The 18,553-nt window shown below is 44.5% G+C and overlaps 1 protein-coding gene across 1 annotated transcript; it reads right to left on the bottom strand.

Moving 5' to 3' along the window:
* Positions 1–958: 958 nt before the first annotated feature.
* Positions 959–8,447, bottom strand: LOC135515513 (thyroid receptor-interacting protein 6-like). The gene is made up of 9 exons (XM_064939136.1): positions 8,246–8,447; positions 7,805–7,941; positions 7,429–7,542; positions 3,113–3,682; positions 2,782–2,878; positions 2,460–2,629; positions 2,072–2,250; positions 1,230–1,350; positions 959–1,084 (listed from the first exon to the last, which is right to left on the bottom strand). The coding sequence occupies exons 1-9, from the start codon at positions 8,445–8,447 to the stop codon at positions 959–961; spliced, it is 1,716 nt and encodes a 571-aa protein (XP_064795208.1).
* Between the last annotated feature and the right edge of the window lie 10,106 nt (positions 8,448–18,553).

The raw sequence follows: 18,553 nt of genomic DNA, 5'->3' as shown, positions 1-18,553 counted from the left end.
CTTTATTTTCCATGGAGCTCCTTCCATGTCCCACCTGGGACTGGCAAGATAGTGCGTGAGAGACAGTGTGCAACATATGTAGGATAGTGCGTGAGAGACAGTGTGCAACATATGTAGGATAGTGCGTGAGAGACAGTGTGCAACATATGTAGGATAGTGCGTGAGAGACAGTGTGCAACATATGTAGGATAGTGCGTGAGAGACAGTGTGCAACATATGTAGGATAGTGCGTGAGAGACAGTGTGCAACATATGTAGGATAGTGCGTGAGAGACAGTGTGCAACATGTAGGATAGTGCGCAACAGGTAGGATAGTGCGTGACAGACAGTGTGCAACATGCAGGATAGTGTGTGAGAGATGAGCAGTGAAGCAACCAAGGGTTTGGGGTAGTGCAGCCCCTGCTGCCTGCAGGTCAGGGGCTCTATACAGTACTGGTATGGGACTGAGGGGTAGGGGATAGGGCATAGTAGAAAGGGAGCAGGGGGTCGAGATAGAGATATCTATATATATATCTCTATCTATATCTATATCTATATATATGATCGTGTAAAGCAGAGGATAAGGAAAGGGGTCGAACTATTTGTCAATCCATGTTTCAATACCCTGTCTTGAACCTGTACAAATAAACCTGGTCAAGGAAAATTAAATAATGACTTCATATTGAAGACTGTCAGATTGAGGTTCAATAGTAGGCCAACAACTACTGATTCCTCAGCTTTGGGCATCTGAAGTATAAAGAAAGGCTATGAGAGGATAAAAGTGAAGGGGAATGAAGTTGCCCTTCGACACTGATCTCAAGTCAGATTAACATTTCCCCCTTGTGGTTAAGGTTATGAACAAGAGGAGTATAACTGATTCCAGATCTATTACTTAGGGCAACTTCTAATGCAGTGCAGATTAAAGTAATGGAAGAGTCATTGGTTAAAAAGTCAGAGGTGACTTCCAAGTTGGTTGTCAGTCAGTGGAGATTTTTGGGTGAGGGGATCTGGATGTGCCGGGCGCTGCAACCCTGACATAGGATGTGACCATCCAGGAGGTAACAGACTCGCTCCTCACCCTCAGAGGACAGGAGCAGACCACACTCCTGGATGGGACAGAGAAAACAAGGTCAATCCAGGAACACTGGATTAGGATCAACTGAGGGGGTCTGTGTACATTTGATGTGATGGCCTGCCAAACTGTGAACATCAACTTGAGTGACCTATTCTAGTAACACAGTGACCACTCACCTCACACCCATAGCAGTTGACGTGGAAGCTGCGGCCCAGCGCCACTATACTGACCGCTGCATTCTGGCCCGGCTCAGGCACGATGACATGGCGACACACTGAGCAGCGAGGGGCAAACTTCCTGTGTGGGACAGGATGCACCAGCGTCAACAATAACAGAGCTCAGAGGGTGGAAAACTAACAACAATCAGATATAATAATCTGTCCAATAGACATGTGTAAAACTTGAAATCTCAAAGTGTAATTCAGAAACTAATTCATCAAGTAATCTCTGAATTACACTTTACGAGTTTAAGTTTTAGACATGGGTCTATTGGACAGATTATTATATGTGATTGTTGTGCTAGTGTTCTAGTTGATTACATTCCTAATGTACAGTCAGTGGTCTCCTGAGAGGAGCAGCAGTCTAAGGCACTGCTTGAGACGTCACTAAAACTAGGGTTCGAGACCAGAGAGGTGGAGCACAATTGGCCCAGCGTCGTCCGGGTTAGGGGAGGGTTTGGCTGGCACGGATGTCATTATCCCATCGCGCGCTCACGACTCCAGCTGCAGGCTGGGAGCATGCACGCTGACACCGTCGCCAGTTCTACGGTGTTTCTTCCAACACATTGGTGCGGCGGGATTCCGGGATACATGAGCAGTGTGTCAAGAAGCAGTGCGGCTTGGCGGGGTCATGTTCCGGATGACCCACGGATCTCAATCGTCGCCTCTCGAGACCATTTAGGAGTTGCACCGATATGACAAGACTAACTACCAATTGGATATTGTGAAATTGAGGGTAAGAAAAAAAAGTAAAGTCAGTATCTGGCGCTGAGTAAGTGTGGTCTATCCGTGTTGTTGACCTGTAGAAGTCATCCATGCAGTGGATCTGGTCGGTGGCGTCCATTGTGAAGGGCACACCATCCAGGGAGCAGCCACACGCCACGCAGTTGAAGCAGCGCGCATGGTAGGCCTTGCCCATGGACCGCAGGACACGGTCCAGGATGGGCTTGGAGCACATAAAGCAGCGTTCTAGGATACTCTGAGGGGGAGGGAGAGAGTTAGCACAGGTTCAGACAGAATAGTGCGAGTGAGAATCCAATAGCTACGGATATAGATGGCGAGAAAGATCAAAAAAGATTGAGATCAACTGATGAATTGAGAGAATACTGCTTAAAAAGAAATGTAGAACAAAATAGGGAGAAGAGCCTTCTCAATACAGAAAGAGAACAGTCAGTGACAGCCACTCACAATATAACAGCTCTCGCAGTAGCTCTGCTTGTCCAGGGCGTAGAACGTTTTCCCCCGGAGATGGGTGTGGCAGGTGATGCAAGTTATACACTCCAGGTGAAACACCTGCTCCATGGCGATACAGCCGCTGCCGTCGCCAAGGACGTTGTTGCCGCAACGTGCACAGCGACCTGGTAGTATGGATGGAAAGGGGAGAAGAGGCAAATGGGAGGGACATATTGTGACATTGAAATTAACTGTCACAAAAGGGGAAATTATGATGTAAATAACAGTCCAGTCAACAAAGGACATACAATTTTATTAGAAAGAAATCGGAACATACCAAAGTCTTCCTCTGTAAGGGGATGATTCATGTCATACACAAACTTCTTAGTGAGCTGGACCAACTCCTCCTCTGGCCTCAGAGCTGCTGTCCCCTGCTGGACAAATATATGAACATTTCCCAGAAAAGTCTGCATAGAGATTTTACTTTCCCATTTAGATCAGTGAAACCAAGAGACTGAAGATACAAGTATTCAACAAGTACTCAAAAAGGACCATAGTTTACCTTAAGAGGCTCCAAAAACCGTAGACGTTTACATTGATGGAAGCATCTTGCTGCAAAATTAAGCTTATCCGCCCCTAAAGGAAAGAAAAAAACTCCAGACACTCACCTTACTGGACTGACAGGCGGAGCTTGGTGCCGAGCCTGACCCTGATTGGTGAGTTTCTGTGACTCTATTGGATGTGGGGCACTGGGTAGCTCTCCCTCCAAACCCTGCGACACTCCCCTTGTAACCCCTCTCAGAGTGCAGCTCCTGGACTTGGGATGCAGGGTGGGGAGGGTGCCAGCCCTGGGGGCCAGTCTGATTCTTGGGTGGGGACCGCAATGCGTGCTGGCGGGGTGAGGGAGGGGTGTAAGCATGCTCGGCTTGCCTACCAGTCTTGGAGTAGGTGACCGGCTGGGCTGTTTTGACCTGGACACTGAACCTCGGGCCAGTAAGGGCGGTAGTGTAGGAGGCGGGGACAAGCTGGGGGTACCGTTTGGAGACCTGGGCATCGGTGTAGTGTGGCTGGGGGAAGTACTGGAGACCCTGGTGGGGATCACTGGGGTATGGGGGTGTACGACGGTACTGGGGTTGGGGATGAGGGGGGAAACCCATGGACAGCCTGCCCTGAGTGGATGATCCTGGCTGGGCTGAGGCTTTGTAGCGATCCCCTGAGATGTGGTCGTTGTCATTAAGCTACGAAAGAATGGAAAGGGACCATAAATATATATTTTATTATGCATTCCTTACAATGCAACTAATGACCGAGGCCTAAATATCCACAGGAGCCAGGAACACTTTCAGACAGATATGAAAACAATAAACAAACTCAAAGGTTTCTGTATTAAGATTCAGAAGAATCCTGTATTCCTCACAGTCCCATGTAGTCAGTCAGGTGCCCTACCTGTGCGCTGTTTTGTGGATGGCTGTCCAGATCGGCCAGCATGCATGTGAGCGAGTCGATCTCTGCATCACTGTTGGAGTGGTGTCCAATCACCATCTTAGGAGGTCCCGGGTGCTTTAAAAAATGTAACAGGGTCACATAATAAAGATGTGTGCCTTTATAAAATGTCACAACAGAAAACAATGGATAGGTAGAAAATGTATAAATGTGAAAATGTGTCCCAATACATTTTAGTATTGGACATGAGAGCAATATCTGGCTTCATAACAATATTACAAATCTTTGCCTAGAAACTAAAATAAAAACTATGGTGAAATGGACCAATAATCAGTGAGAATTTCAGGATCCAGAAGCAATTACAACCTACCATCAGCTGGTAGCGTTCCATGTGAGGGTTCAATGATTGGTCTTCTTCAAGCCCTTGGGGAGGTGGTTGGTAGTAGTGGTCAATAGATTTAGGGTGAAACCCTGGGTCCTCTTGGTGGTGGTGCTTCATGGGCCCAGCTGTAGAACACATACAAAACAGTGCACTTTCCATTTACAAACAAGACTTAATAACCACCGGGTACACACTTAACATTAATCACATGACAGACATTTATTTACATCAAGATGTTTATTTACGTCAAGTACTAATCACCAAAGGTGTTGATGTACTCAGTAGTATGTCAGGTCCAACGCTCTACTCCAAGGCTTGAGCTACAGAATAACGGACTTCTGATTTTCACAATAGTCCAGCACAAGTTCATAATAGCAAGGTTTCACACAAGACAAGCCCAGTGTAATGTAAGGCCCACCACTGTGTTCTTACCTGTGGCTCCGGTAGCCAAGTACCTAGTGGCCATTCCTCCTCCTCTGTTCTGGTCATGGACCACATACTTGGGCCGGGCGTCAGAGGAGACCTTCTTGGGCGGCTGTCTGTACACGGCTGGTCCAGATTGGGACATTCGAGGGACCGGTCTCACTGGGCTACCCAGAGTCTTTGGAGGCGGCCAGGTAGGACCAGACATGTCAGGGTTCTAAAAAAAAGGTTGTTGTGATTAAACTGTTACAATTTAAAACTATAACAAAAAACACTTACATGCAGGTATTAATAAGGTTCTTATAATAAAAAGAAAACAGCTGGACTGTCCTATTTTGGCAAGAAGATTTGTCACTGCCACACCAACTTGCTGTTTGCATATTTGTTACAGGTAAGCACTGGAACCCAGAGATGCTTCAACCTGGATTTCTTATGTCAACACACAAGAGCAGCAGTAAATTACAATATCAGGGCTATATACAGGGGTTCCCGGTAGATAGTCAATGTGTGGGGGCACCGGTGTCGAGGTGATTCAGGTAATAAGTACATGTAGATTTATTAATGTGACTATGCATAGATAATAACAGAGTAGCAGCAGCATAGAAGAGGGAGGTGGGGAAATGCAAATAGTCTTGGTAGCTCTTTCATTAGCTGATCTTGTGGCTTAGGGGATAGATGCTGTTTAGAAACCTCTTGGACCTAGACTTGGTGCTCCGGTACCACTTGCAGTGCGGTAGCAGACAGAACAGTCTATGACTAGGGTTGCTGAAGTCTGACAATTTTTAGGGCATTCCTATGACACCGCCTGGTATAGATGTCCTGGATGGCAGGAATCTTAGCCCCGGTGATGTACTGGGCCGTACTCACTACCCAGTAGTGCCTTGCGGTCAGAGGCCAAGAAGTTGCCACACCAGGCAGGGGTGCAACCTGTCAGAATGCTCGATGGTGCAGCTGTAAAACCTTTTGAGGATCTGAGGACCCATGCCAAATCTTTTCAGTCTTCTGAGGGGGAATAGGTATTGTCGTGCCCTCTTCACAACGGTCTTGATGTGCTTGGACCATGTTAGTTTGTTGGTGATGTGGATGCCAAGGAACTTGAAGCTTTCAACCTGCTTCACTACAGCCCCGTCGATGAGAATGGGGGCATCCTCAGTCTTCCTTTTCCTGTAGTCCACAATTATCACCTTTGTCTTGATCATACTGAGGGAGAGGGTGTTGTCCTTGCACCACACTGTCAGGTCACTGACCTCCTCCCTATAGGCTGTCTCATCATTGTCGGTGATCAGGCCTAGCACTGTCATCAGCAAACATAATGATGGTGTTGGAGTCGTACCTGGCCGTGCAGTCATGCGTGAACATGGAGTACAGGAGGGGACTGAGCACTCAGCCCTGAGGGGCACCAATGTTGAGAATCAGCGTGGTGGATGTGGTGTTCCCTACCCTTACCACCTGGGGGCGGCCCGTCAGGAAGTTCAGGATCCAGTTGCAGAGGGAGGTGTTTAGTCCCAGGGTCCTTATCTTGGTGTTGAGCTTTGAGGGCACTATGGTGTTGAACACTGAGCTGTTGTCAATGAATAGCATTCTCACATAGGTGTTCCTTATGTCCAGGTGTGAAATGGCAGTGTTGATTGCAATAGAGACTGCATCATCTGTGGATCTGTTGGTGCGGTATGCAAATTGGAGTGGGTCTAGGGTTTCTGGGATAATGGTGTTGATGTGAGCCATGACCAGCCTTTCAAAGAATTTCATGGATACAGACGTGCTACGGGCACTATGTTGGTCTGCTTGAAACATGTTGGTATTACAGACTCAGACAGTGAGAGGTTGAAAATGTCAGTGAACGCACTTGCCAGGTTGTCACCTCATGCTCGGAGTACACGTCCTGGTAATCCATCTTGCCCTGCAGCCTTGTGAATGTTGAACTGTTTAAAGGTCTTATTCACATCAGCTGCGGAGAGCGTAATCATACAGTTGTCCCGAACAGCTGATGCTCTCATGCGTTGTTATTTCAGTGTTATTTGCCTCGAAGCGAACATAGAAGTTTTTAGCTCGTCTAATAGGCTCGCGTCACTGGGCAGCTCTCGGCTGTGCTTCCCTTTGTAGACTAATAGTTTGCTAGTCCTGCCACATCCGACAAGCGTCAGAGCTCGTGAAGTACAATTTGATCTTAGTCCTGTATTGACGCTATGCCTGTTTGATGGTTCGTTGGAGGGATTTGCAGAATATCTTATAAGCTTCCCGGGAACTTTGAAAGCGGCAGCTCTACCCTTTAGCCCAGTGCGAATGTTGCATGTAATCCATGGCTTCTGGTTGGGGTATGTACATACAGTCACTGCGGGTACGACGTCCTGGATGCACTTATTGACAAAGCCAGTGACTGATGTGGTGTATTCCTGAATGCCATCGGAAGAATCCCGGAACATGTTCCAGTCTGTGATCGAAAAACAGTCCTGTAGATTAGCATCTGCTTCATCAGACCACTTTTTTTATATACTGAGACACTGGTGCTCCTGATTAAATTTTTGCTTGTAAGCAGGAATCAGGAGGACAGAAGCAGGAATCAGGAGGACAGAATTCCTTACAATGCAACTAATAACCGAGGCCTAAATATCCACAGGAGCCAGGAACACTTTCAGACAGATATGAAAACAATAAACAATGTCAAAGGTTTCTGTATTAAGATTCAGAAGAATCCTTTATTCCTCACAGTCCCATGTAGTCAGTCAGGTGCCCTACCTGTGCGCTGTTTTGTGGCTGGCTGTCCAGATCGGCCAGCATGCATGTGAGCGAGTCAATCTCTGCATCACTATTGGAGTGGTGTCCAATCAGCTTCTTAGGAGGTCCCCGGTGCTTTAAAAAATGTAACAGGGTCACATAATAAAGATGTGTGCCTTTATAAAATGTCACAACAGAAAAAGATGGATAGGTAGAAAATGAATAAAATGTGAAAATGTGTCCCAATACATTTTAGTATTGGACATGAGAGCAATATCTGGCTTCATAACAATATTACATTACTACAAATCTTTGCCTAGAAACTAAAATAAACAATATGGTGAAATGGACCAATAATCAGTGGGAATTTCAGGATACAGAAGCAATTACAACCTACCATCAGCTGGTAGCGTTCCATGTGAGGGTTCAAGGATTGGTCTTCTTTGAGCCGGTGGGGAGGTGGTTGGTAGTAGTGGTCAATAGAGTTAGGGTGAAACCCTGGGTCCTCTTGGTGGTGGTGCTGCATGGGCCCAGCTGTAGAACACATACAAAACAGTGCACTTTACATTTACAAACAAGACTTAATAACCACCGGGTACACACTTAACATTAATCACATGACAAACATTTATTTACATCAAGATGTTTATTTACGTCAAGTACTAATCAAAGGTGTTGATGTACTCAGTAGTGTGTCAGGACCAACGCTCTACTCCAAGGCTTGAGCTACAGAATAACGGACTTCTGATTTTCACAATAGTCCATCACAAGTTCATAATAGCAAGGTTTCACACAAGACAAGCCCAGTGTAATGTAAGGCCCACCACTGTGTTCTTACCTGTGGGTCCAGAAGCCATGTACCTAGTGGCCATTCCGCCTTCTCCTCTGTTCTGGTCATGGACCACATACTTGGGCCGGGCGTCCGAGGAGACCTTCTTGGGCGGCTGTCTGTACACGGCTGGTCCAGAGTCAGACATCTGGGGGACGGGTCTCTCCGGGCTACCCGGAGTCTTCGGAGGCGGCCAGGTCGGACCAGACATGTCAGGGTTCTGAAAAAAAGGTTGTTGTGATTAAACTGTTATACTTTAAAACTATAACAAAACACTTACATGCTGGTATTAATAAGGTTCTTATAATAAAAAGAAAACAGCTGGACTGTCCTATTTTGGCAAGAAGATTTGTCACTGCCACACCAACTTGCTGTTTGCATATTTGTTACAGGTAAAGCACTGGAACCCAGAGATGCTTCAACCTGGATTTCTTATGTCAACACACATTCGCAGTTTAACAATAGACTTATATTTGAGAAGCAGGAAGACAGCTCCATTCCCAACCATAAGGGAATTCCAGCAGACAGAGACAAAAGAGGGGTATACTAGACAGCAGGATCAATGAGTTTGCCAGCTAACTTGCCCAAATAGTCGGAAAGAAACTTTAAAAAGGAATGGCCTGATTCAGGGCTTCCCAAACTCTGTCCTGAGGCCCCCTGGGTGCACTTTTTTCTTTTTGCCCTGGCAATACACAGCTGATTCAAATAATCAAAGCTTGATGAGTCGGTTATTTGAATCAGCTGTGTTGTGCTCGGGCAAAAGCCAAAACATGCACCTGGGGAGGGGGTCATGACTGAGTTTGGGAAACCCTGGTCTATTTGACTTAACAACCCGGAAAAAAACATCTCATTTTAATTTTCTTAATGAACCAGAAAATCTGTGATTATTTATGGTTGTTTATCAAAGTTAGCTGGCTAACTCATTGATCCAGCTATGTAGTATACCACTCTGTTCCACACACACACACCACACACACACACACACACACACACACACACACACACACACACACACACACACACAAAAACAAAATCCCACAGGTGTGAGATTTATGGCTTGTCCCACCATTACCCATGGGTCTGTATCCACTACAATAGTTATTGTCTCTGACGTTTACGATCAACTCTAAATGATCCCAAATGAAGTTGTAGCGTATCGTATATGAAGGCATTGTGAGATGTTAAATCTTTCAGTCTGACAAACCTGCTGTTGGTAGCAGCAGGCTAAACATTTTAAAGGTGTATATGGTTTTCCTATAATTCATGAGCAAATGTAGCCTAACAATGGTTATTTTGACACTGTCAGCTGCTGTTCACATTGTTTCCTTTTGGAGATAGAGGAACAAGATCAAGTAATATAGTCTATAATAAACAAAAGTAATCTTGTCAAATCAAATCAAATTGTATTTCTCACATGCGCCGAATACAACAGGTGAGGTAGACCTTACAGTGAAATGCTTACTTACAAGCCCTTAATTTCAAATAAAATAGCTATAAAAAAAGGTAAGATATAAGAACAACAAATAATTAAAGAGCAGCAGTAAATGACAATATCGGGGCTATATACAGGGGTTACCGGTACATAGTCAATGTGTGGGGGCACCGGTGTCGAGGTAATTGAGGTAATAAGTACATGTAGGTAGATTTATTAATGTGACTATGCATAGATAATAACAGAGTAGCAGCAGTGTAGAAGAGGGAGGTGGGGGCAATGCAAATAGTCTTGGTAGCCCTTTCATTAGCTGTTCAGGAGTCTTATGGCTTAGGGGATAGACGCTTTTTAGAAACCTCTTGGACCTAGACTTGGCGCTCCGGTACCACTTGCAGTGTGGTAGCAGACAGAACACTCTATGACTAGAGTTGCTGGAGTCTTTGAGAATTTGAAGGGCATTCCTATGACACCGCCTTGTATAGATGTCCTGGGTGGCATGAAGCTTGGCCCCGGTGCTGTACTGGGCCGTACGCACTACCCAGTAGTGCCTTGCGGTCAGAGGCCGAGAAGTTGCCACACCAGGCAGCGGTGCAACCTGTCAGAATGCTCTCGATGGTGCAGCTGTAAAACCTTTTGAGGATCTGAGGACCCATGCCAAATCTTTTCAGTCTTCTGAGGGGGAATAGGTATTGTTGTGCCCTCTTCACAACTGTCTTGGTGTGCTTGGACCATGTTAGTTTGTTGGTGATGTGGACACCATGGAACTTGAAGCTCTCAGCCTGCTTCACTACAGCCCTGTCGATGAGAATGGGGGCGTCCTCAGTCCTCCTTTTCCTGTAGTCCACAATCATCACCTTTGTCTTGATCACATTGAGGGAGAGGGTGTTGTCCTTGCACCACACGGTCAGGTCTCTGACCTCCTCCCTATAGGCTGTCTCATCATTGTCGGTCATCAGGCCTAACACTGTGTCATCAGCAAACATAATGATGGTGTTGGAGTCGTACCTGGCCATGCAGTCATGCCTGAACATGGAGTACAGGAGGGGACTGAGCACTCAGCCCACCAATGTTGAGAATCAGCGTGGTGGATGTGGTGTTCCCTACCCTTACCACCTGGGGGCGGCTCGTCAGGAAGTTCAGGATCCAGTTGCAGAGGGAGGTGTTTAGTCCCAGGGTCCTTATCTTGGTATTGAGCTTTGAGGGCACTATGGTGTTGAACGCTGAGCTGTAGTCAATGAATAACATTCTCACATAGGTGTCCCTTATGTCCAGGTGTGAAAGGGCAGTGTTGATTGCAATAGAGATTGCATCGTCTGTTGATCTGTTGGTGCGGTATGCAAATTGGAGTGGGTCTGCGGTTTCTGGGATAATGGTGTTGATGTGAGCCATGACCAGCCTTTCAAAGAATTTCATGGTTACAGACGTGCTACAGGCACAGGGACTATATTGGTCTGCTTGAAACATGTTTGTATTACAGACTCAGACAGGGAGAGGTTGAAAATGTCAGTGAACGCACTTGCCAGGTTGTCACCTCATGCTCGGAGTACACGTCCTGGTAATCCATCTTGCCCTGCAGCCTTGTAAATGTTGACCTGTTTAAAGTTCTTACTCACATCAGCTGCGGAGAGCGTGATCACACAGTTGTCCCGAACAGCTGATGCTCTCATGCGTTGTTATTTCAGTGTTATTTGCCTCGAAGCGAGCATAGAAGTTTTTAGCTTGTCTGATAGGCTCGTGTCACTGGGCAGCTCTCGGCTGTGCTTCCCTTTGTAGACTGTAATAGTTTGCTAGTCCTGCCACATCCGACGAGTGTCAGGGCCCGTGAAGTACAACTTGATCTTAGTCCTGTATTGACGCTATGCCTATTTGATGGTTCGTTGGAGGGCATTGCAGAATATCTTATAAGCTTCTGGGATCTTTTAAAGCGGCAGCTCTACCCTTTAGCCCAATGCGAATGTTGCATGTAACCCATGGCTTCTGGTTGGGGTATGTACATACAGTCACTGCGGGTACGACGTTCTAGATGCACTTATTGATAAAGCCAGTGACTGATGTGGTGTATTCCTCAATGCCATCGGAAGAATCCCGGAACATATACCAGTCTGTGATCGAGAAACAGTGCTGTAGATTAGCATCTGCTTCATCGGACCACTTTTTTATATACTGAGACACTGGTGCTCCTGACTAAAATGTTGCTTGTAAGCAGGAATCAGGAGGACAGAATTGTGGTCAGATCTGCCAAATGGAGGGTTAGGGAGAGCTTTGTACACGTCTCTGTGTGTGGTGTAAAGATTGGTCTTGAGTTTTTTCCCACTGGTTGCACATTTAACATGCTGATAGAATTTAGGTAAAACTGATTTAAGTTTTACTAGGAACACCACCTCTGGATGAGCGTGTATTTATACCTGCGTTTTCTGTTAGTCTGTTGCCAGTTTGTCTTGTCCCGTGAAGTCCCACCCTTGTGTTTTCCCATTTTCGAGTTGCTGTAGTTGCTGTTTTCAATTCTTCCTGGTTTTGACCATTCTGCCTGCCCTGACCCTGAGGTTGCCTGCCGTTCTCTACCTTTCTGACACCACCCTGGATTACTGACCTCTGACTGCCCTTGAACTGTCGTTTGTTTTGTAAATTAACATCTGTGAATCGAACTGTACACATCAATCAGATTTGTTTGTTTTTTTAAAATTTGACCCCCTTATCTCCCCAATTTCTTGGTATCAATTGTTAGTAGTTACTATCTTGTCTCATCGCTACAACTCCCATACGGGCTCGGGGGAGACAAAGGTCGAAAGCCATGAGTCCTCCAAAACACAACCTGCATGCTGCTAAACATACCCTCTTAAAACTGACTATCCTACCGATCCTTGACTTCAGCGATGTCGTTTACAAAATAGCCTCCAACACTCTACTCAGCAAACTGGATGTAGTCCATCACAGTGCCATCCATTTTGTCACCAAATCCCCATATACTACCCACTACCGATAACTGTATGCTCTGGTTGGCTGGCCCTCACTACATATTCGTCGCCAAATCCACTGGCTCCAGGTCATCTATAAAAGTATTTGTAAAGCCTCGTCTTATCTCAGATCACTGGTCACCATAGCAACACCCACCCGTATTACGTGCTCCAGCAGGAATATTTCACTGATCATTACCAAAGCCAACACTTCCTTTGGCCGCCTTTCCGTCCAGTTCTCTGCTGCCAATGACTGGAACGAAGTACGAAAATCACTGAAGCTGGAGTTTTTTATCTTCCTCTCTAACTTTAAGCATCAGCTGTCAGAGCAGCTTACCGATCACTGTACTTGTACACAGCCCATCCGTAAATAGCACACCCAACTACCTCATCCCCATATCATTTATCCTTTTGCTATTTTGCACCGCATTATCTGTACTTTAATTTATTTATTTTTATTTTACCTTTATTTAACTAGGCAAGTCAGTTAAGAACAAATTCTTATTTTCAATGATGGCCTAGGAACAGTGGGTTAACTGCCTTGTTCAAGGGCAGAATGACAGAGTTTTACCTTGTCAGCTCGGGGATTTGATTTTGCAACCTTTCGGTTACAAGTCCATTGCTCTAACCACTAGGCTACTTGCACATCATCATCTGCACATGTATCACTCCAGTGTTAATGCTAAATTGTAATTATTTCGCCTCAATTGACTAGATTTCTATATTGTGTTATTGACTGTACATTTGTTTATCCCATGTGAAACTCTGTTGTTTTTGTCGCACTGCATTGCTTTATCTTGGCCAGATCACAGTTGTAAATGAGAACTTGTTCTCAACTGGCCTACCTGGTTAAATAAAGGAGGAATAAAAGATAAATAAATAAACAATTATTTTTAGAAAAGACAATAGCAGTGGTCAAAAATTGAGAGCAGGAGAACACTAGATGGCAGCATACAAGGACGACACAGTAGATAAAACATAGCAGGAGGACAACAGGGAAATATGTTCACTAGACGACTGCAAATGGATGACTTAGACTACAGGAATGGTGAGAAATCAATTTATTCATTTAAAATAGGGTATGCTACCTAGTGGCCAGGAGTTTGTAAATCCAAAAATTTCACTTTAGGAAACAAGGACTACCAGATGGCAAGACACAAGTCCTTACACCATGGCGACCCTGCCTACCTACAGGATATGGATGTTGTTCATGTTCCGGCCTCAATTAGAAAAACAGTATGTGATTGTACTGTCAGACATAGTGGAGTCCTACAGACTGAAAAATACAATTTCCATGTAAAAGTTTATCACAGACATCCAAAAGATAGATATGATTTATTTTCTTGATATTATTTCTAAATTATCCAAATATTTTGTCTTCTCCATTCTGTTGGAGAATTGTATTTCTAAATTGCTGTCCAAAGGTGATAGGCTATTTTTAGAGTACGCAAGAGTAGAGACATGATCATATTCATTGCGATTGTAGGAAATCATAACAGACCATGATGACAGGGCATCCCCTATCCATAGGGAATCCCCTCTATCCACATCGAACGGACAGAAGTGGAGAAAGTGGGCAGTTTTAAGTTCCTTGGTGTACACATCAATGACAAAACTGAAATGGTCCACCCACACAGACAGTGTGGTGAAGAAGGCGCAACAGACACCGGAGAACTTACAGTAGTCATTGTTTTTTTTGTTGTAGTCATTGTTAACTGAGTATAACCTGATTATTAACATTTCACTTGCCTGCCAAGCCAAAACCTACAGGCATCGACTCCAAAACAACCCTTCAGGTCTCAGGCAAGGTTACGCATCACACAAGCGTGGTCAGTCACCAAACCACCTCAGTTACAATAACACAGTCATACGGGCCGGCAGATGGAGTCTCCACGAGCCTGTTCAGGAGGATGTTACGTTCAGATAGAAAAGTATTGTATAGATCAAATATGAGTGTCTGTGAGATAGAAAAGGGAATCGTGTCTGTTCTATATATTACAATGCATTTATAGGTGCAGTGGGCATATTAATCACTCTCAATCAACTTGCGCCACTTAGTTCATAGAACCGTGTTACACGAGTAAACTCCGATAGCCGCTAAATGCAAACTGAGCCGGTCCAGTGTACGGTTGGAGCTATCATTTGCTATTATGGCCCCATCCCTGAACACCCATGTCTTCTGACTATGGCAAAAACGCATTTAACAGCATTATGCACACACACAGAATGTCAATTTGGCCATATAAATGAAATCAAATGTTACTGGTCACATACACATGGTTAGCAGATGTTATTGAAAGTGTAGCGAAGTGTCTGTGCTTCTAGTTCCGACAGTGTAGAAATATCTAACAATTCCACAACAACTACCTAATACACACAAATCGAAGTAAAGGAAATGAATAAGAATATGTACAGATAAATACATGGATGAACAATGACAGAGCGGCATAGGCAAGATGCAATAGATGGTATAAAATACAGTATATAGAAATGAGAGTGATGCAAGATATGTAAACATTATTAAAGTGGCATTATTAAAGTGACTAGTGATCCATTTATTAAAGCAGCCAATGATTTCAAATATGTATGTAGGCAGCAGCCTCACTGTGTTAGTGATGTCTGTTAACCAGTCTGATGGCCTTGAGATATATGTTTTTTTCAGTCTCTCGGTCCCAGCTTTGATGGACCTGTACTGACCTCGCCTCCTGGATGGTAGCGGGGTGAACAGGCAGTGGCTCGGGTGGTTGTTGTCCTTGTTGATCTTTTTGGCCTTCCTGTGACATCGGGTGCTGTAGGTGTCCTGGAGGGCAGGTAGTTTGCCCCCTGTGATGTGTTGTGCAGACCGCACCACCCTCTGGAGAGCCCTGCGGTTATGGGCGGTGCAATTGCCTACCAGGCGGTGATGCAGCCCGACAGGATGCTCTCAATTGTGCATCTGTAAAAGTTTGTGAGGGTTTTGGGTGACAAACCAAATCTTCAACCTCCTGAGGTTGAAGAGGCGCTGTTCACCACACTGTCTGTGTGGGTGGACCATTTCAGTTTGTCCATGATGTGTACACAGAGGAACTTTCCACCTTCTCCACTGCTGTCCCATCGATGTGGATAGGGGGGTGCTCCATCTGCTGTTTTCTGAAGTCCACGATCATCTCCTAAAATGCTTTCAAATAACTTATAGAAATGGATAAAAATATTTTACAGTTTGAAATTTGACACATACAAGACACCTGGAACCAAAACAATGGCCTTGTCATTAAAAGTTGGGAGTTCGATCCCCTGAGTCCTACCAAAGACTATAAATGTAACCCAATGCCTCTGTTTGGCACTCAGCATGAAGGAGATAGATTGGTGGTAAGGGCCTGCGTCAGACTAGTGTCCTGGCCAATGGGTGTACTTGTACATCAAGTGGCTTCATGCCACAGAAACAGAAGATAGGCTCCTGCCACTATGGACTGTTCTGTCTACGACAAGACTTACTTACTTAATGGAAGCCTGGGCCATGATATGGTTGAGAGCAATTACAAACATATTGGTGTAAGATATCTGCTTGACAAGATGATAGGGGGTCATCGAAGGGGAATATTGACCAACAGAGCATCATTGAATAGTCCTCTTCATTTACAACTAAAAAAACAAGGTTATGTTTTAATTTTCTGTGCTGTAAATAACATGCAATATTGGGACGTAAATAGACACTTAAATACAGTTCAACTAAATATCTGACATGGTACAGGGGTCTTATAAAATTTGAGCCAATAACCATATATGTGTGAGGTGTATACTTTTGATTCCATGACGATTTGTAAGACTACAAAAATGAAACCTGTGTGACCATGTTTTAGTCCACTGTGACACAGAGTGGAAACACTATTTGGAAGTTTGCACTATTTGGCATGACAGGAAACTGCCACATTTTCCAAATCTGTTGGTGACAAGTCAAACCAATGGCTCCTGTTAAATCTATGGGGGCGCTATTTCATTTTTGGATAAAAAGACGTGCCCGTTTTAAGTGCAATATTTTGTCACAAAAAGATGCTCGACTATGCATATAATTGATAGCTTTGGAAAGAAAACACTCTGAGGTTTCCAGAACTGCAACGATATTGTCTGTGAGTGCCCCAGAACAGGAGCTACAGGCAAAACAAAGATGAAACTGCAACCAGGAAATGAGCAGGATTTTTGAGGCTCTGTTTTTCATTGTCTCCTTATATGGCTGTGAATGCGACAGGAATGAGCCTGCCCTATCTATCATTTCCCCAAGGTGTCTGCAGCATTGTGACGTATTTGTAGGCATATCATTGGAAGATTGACCATAAGAGACTACGTTTGCCAGGTGTCCGCCCGGTGTCCTCGTCGAAATTGTTGCGTCATTTTCAGCTGCTGGTATTTTTCCATGGGATTCTGAGACGAAGGCAGGCTTCCACGAACGGCATATCAATGAAGAGATATGTGAAAAAACACCTTGAGGATTGATTCTAAACAACGTTTGCCATGTTTCGGTCGATATTATGGAGTTAATTTGGAAAAAGTTTGACGTTTTGGTGACTGAATTTCCGGTTCGTTTCGGTAGCCAAATGTGATGTATAAAACGGAGCGATATCTCCTACACAAAAATTCTTTCAGGAAAAACTGAACATTTGCTATGTAACTGAGAGTCTCCTCATTGAAAACATCCGAAGTTCTTCAAAGGTAAATTTTATTTATTTGGTTTTCTGGTTTTTGTGAAAATGTTGCGTGCTAAATGCTACGCTAAATGCTAAGCTAGCTATCAATACTCTTACACAAATGCTTGATTTGCTATGGTTCAAAAGCATTTTAAAAATCTGAGATGACAGTGTTGTTAAGAAAAGGCTAAGCTTGAGAGCAGGCATATTTATTTCATTTCATTTGCGATTTTCAGAAATCGTTAACGTTGCGTTATGGTAATGAGCCTGAGGCTGTATTCACGATCCCGGATCCGGGATGGGTAGTATCAAGAGGTTTTAAAGGCTCTCTAAAATGTAATTGGTAAACATTTTCACACCCATTGTCTTTTCTATATTGTCCTTAAAAGTACACTTCTTACTTATGAACCACATTGGCTATTGAAATGAATCAGTAAGCCACTAAGGTTACCTTGACTAAACAAGGCTTCCTCTCAGCCATTGTCACAACAGGCCTTTCACAAAGCACTTGTGGCTGGAGTGGCAACTTTAATGTAACTGTGAACCAGTGGCATTTTGCACTTCTGTTGTGAACACTTTGTATAAACTTAGGTACAAATATACTTACACTATACTAAAAGCATACTAAGTACACTTGCGATATGCATAAAGTATACTTAAATAATACTAGAAGAATACTTGTAATACACTTACAGGATACCTAAAGTACACTTGTAACACATTCCATGTACACTTTCAGTCAATATGAAGAAAGTGTTACAATACAATGTCATTTAGCAGTCACGTATCCAAAGTGATCTACATTAGTTTTTGTATAGGTGTCCCCTAGCCCCCAATTACACTGTGCCAATGGCTTGAGAGCAGGCTGGCAGCAGGCAGAACGTTGTCATCATGGTGTCTCGGCATCCATGCCATCTGTGGCTGTAATGAAGCCGCTATGAGTCGAGAAGCAGGCGCAGGTGAAACATTTACTAAAATAACAACCAAATACCTAGCCAGCAAAACAGCGCCGGGAATACATGAACACCGGGATAATAACAAAAGAGGAATTAATAAAGGGAGGGACCTATAAAGTAGAGGTAATTAAGTCCAGGTGTGAATCATGATGAGTGCCAGGTGTGCATAATGATGAATCCCAGGACTGGTCGTTAGTATTCCGGTGACGTCGCCCGCCGGAGGGGAGGAGCCAGAGTAGACGTGACAGTGGCTTCGTAGTAGGACTCAGTCAGATGAAGTTACAGTTCCGTACTAGCCACTGGACTAGCTAGCT

Source organism: Oncorhynchus masou, chromosome 27 (assembly GCF_036934945.1).
Source record: "Oncorhynchus masou masou isolate Uvic2021 chromosome 27, UVic_Omas_1.1, whole genome shotgun sequence".
In the NCBI taxonomy this organism is placed as follows: Eukaryota; Metazoa; Chordata; class Actinopteri; order Salmoniformes; family Salmonidae; genus Oncorhynchus; species Oncorhynchus masou.
The sequence above is the reverse complement of the archived record's forward strand: the minus strand, read 5'-3'. Positions and strand labels throughout refer to the sequence as shown.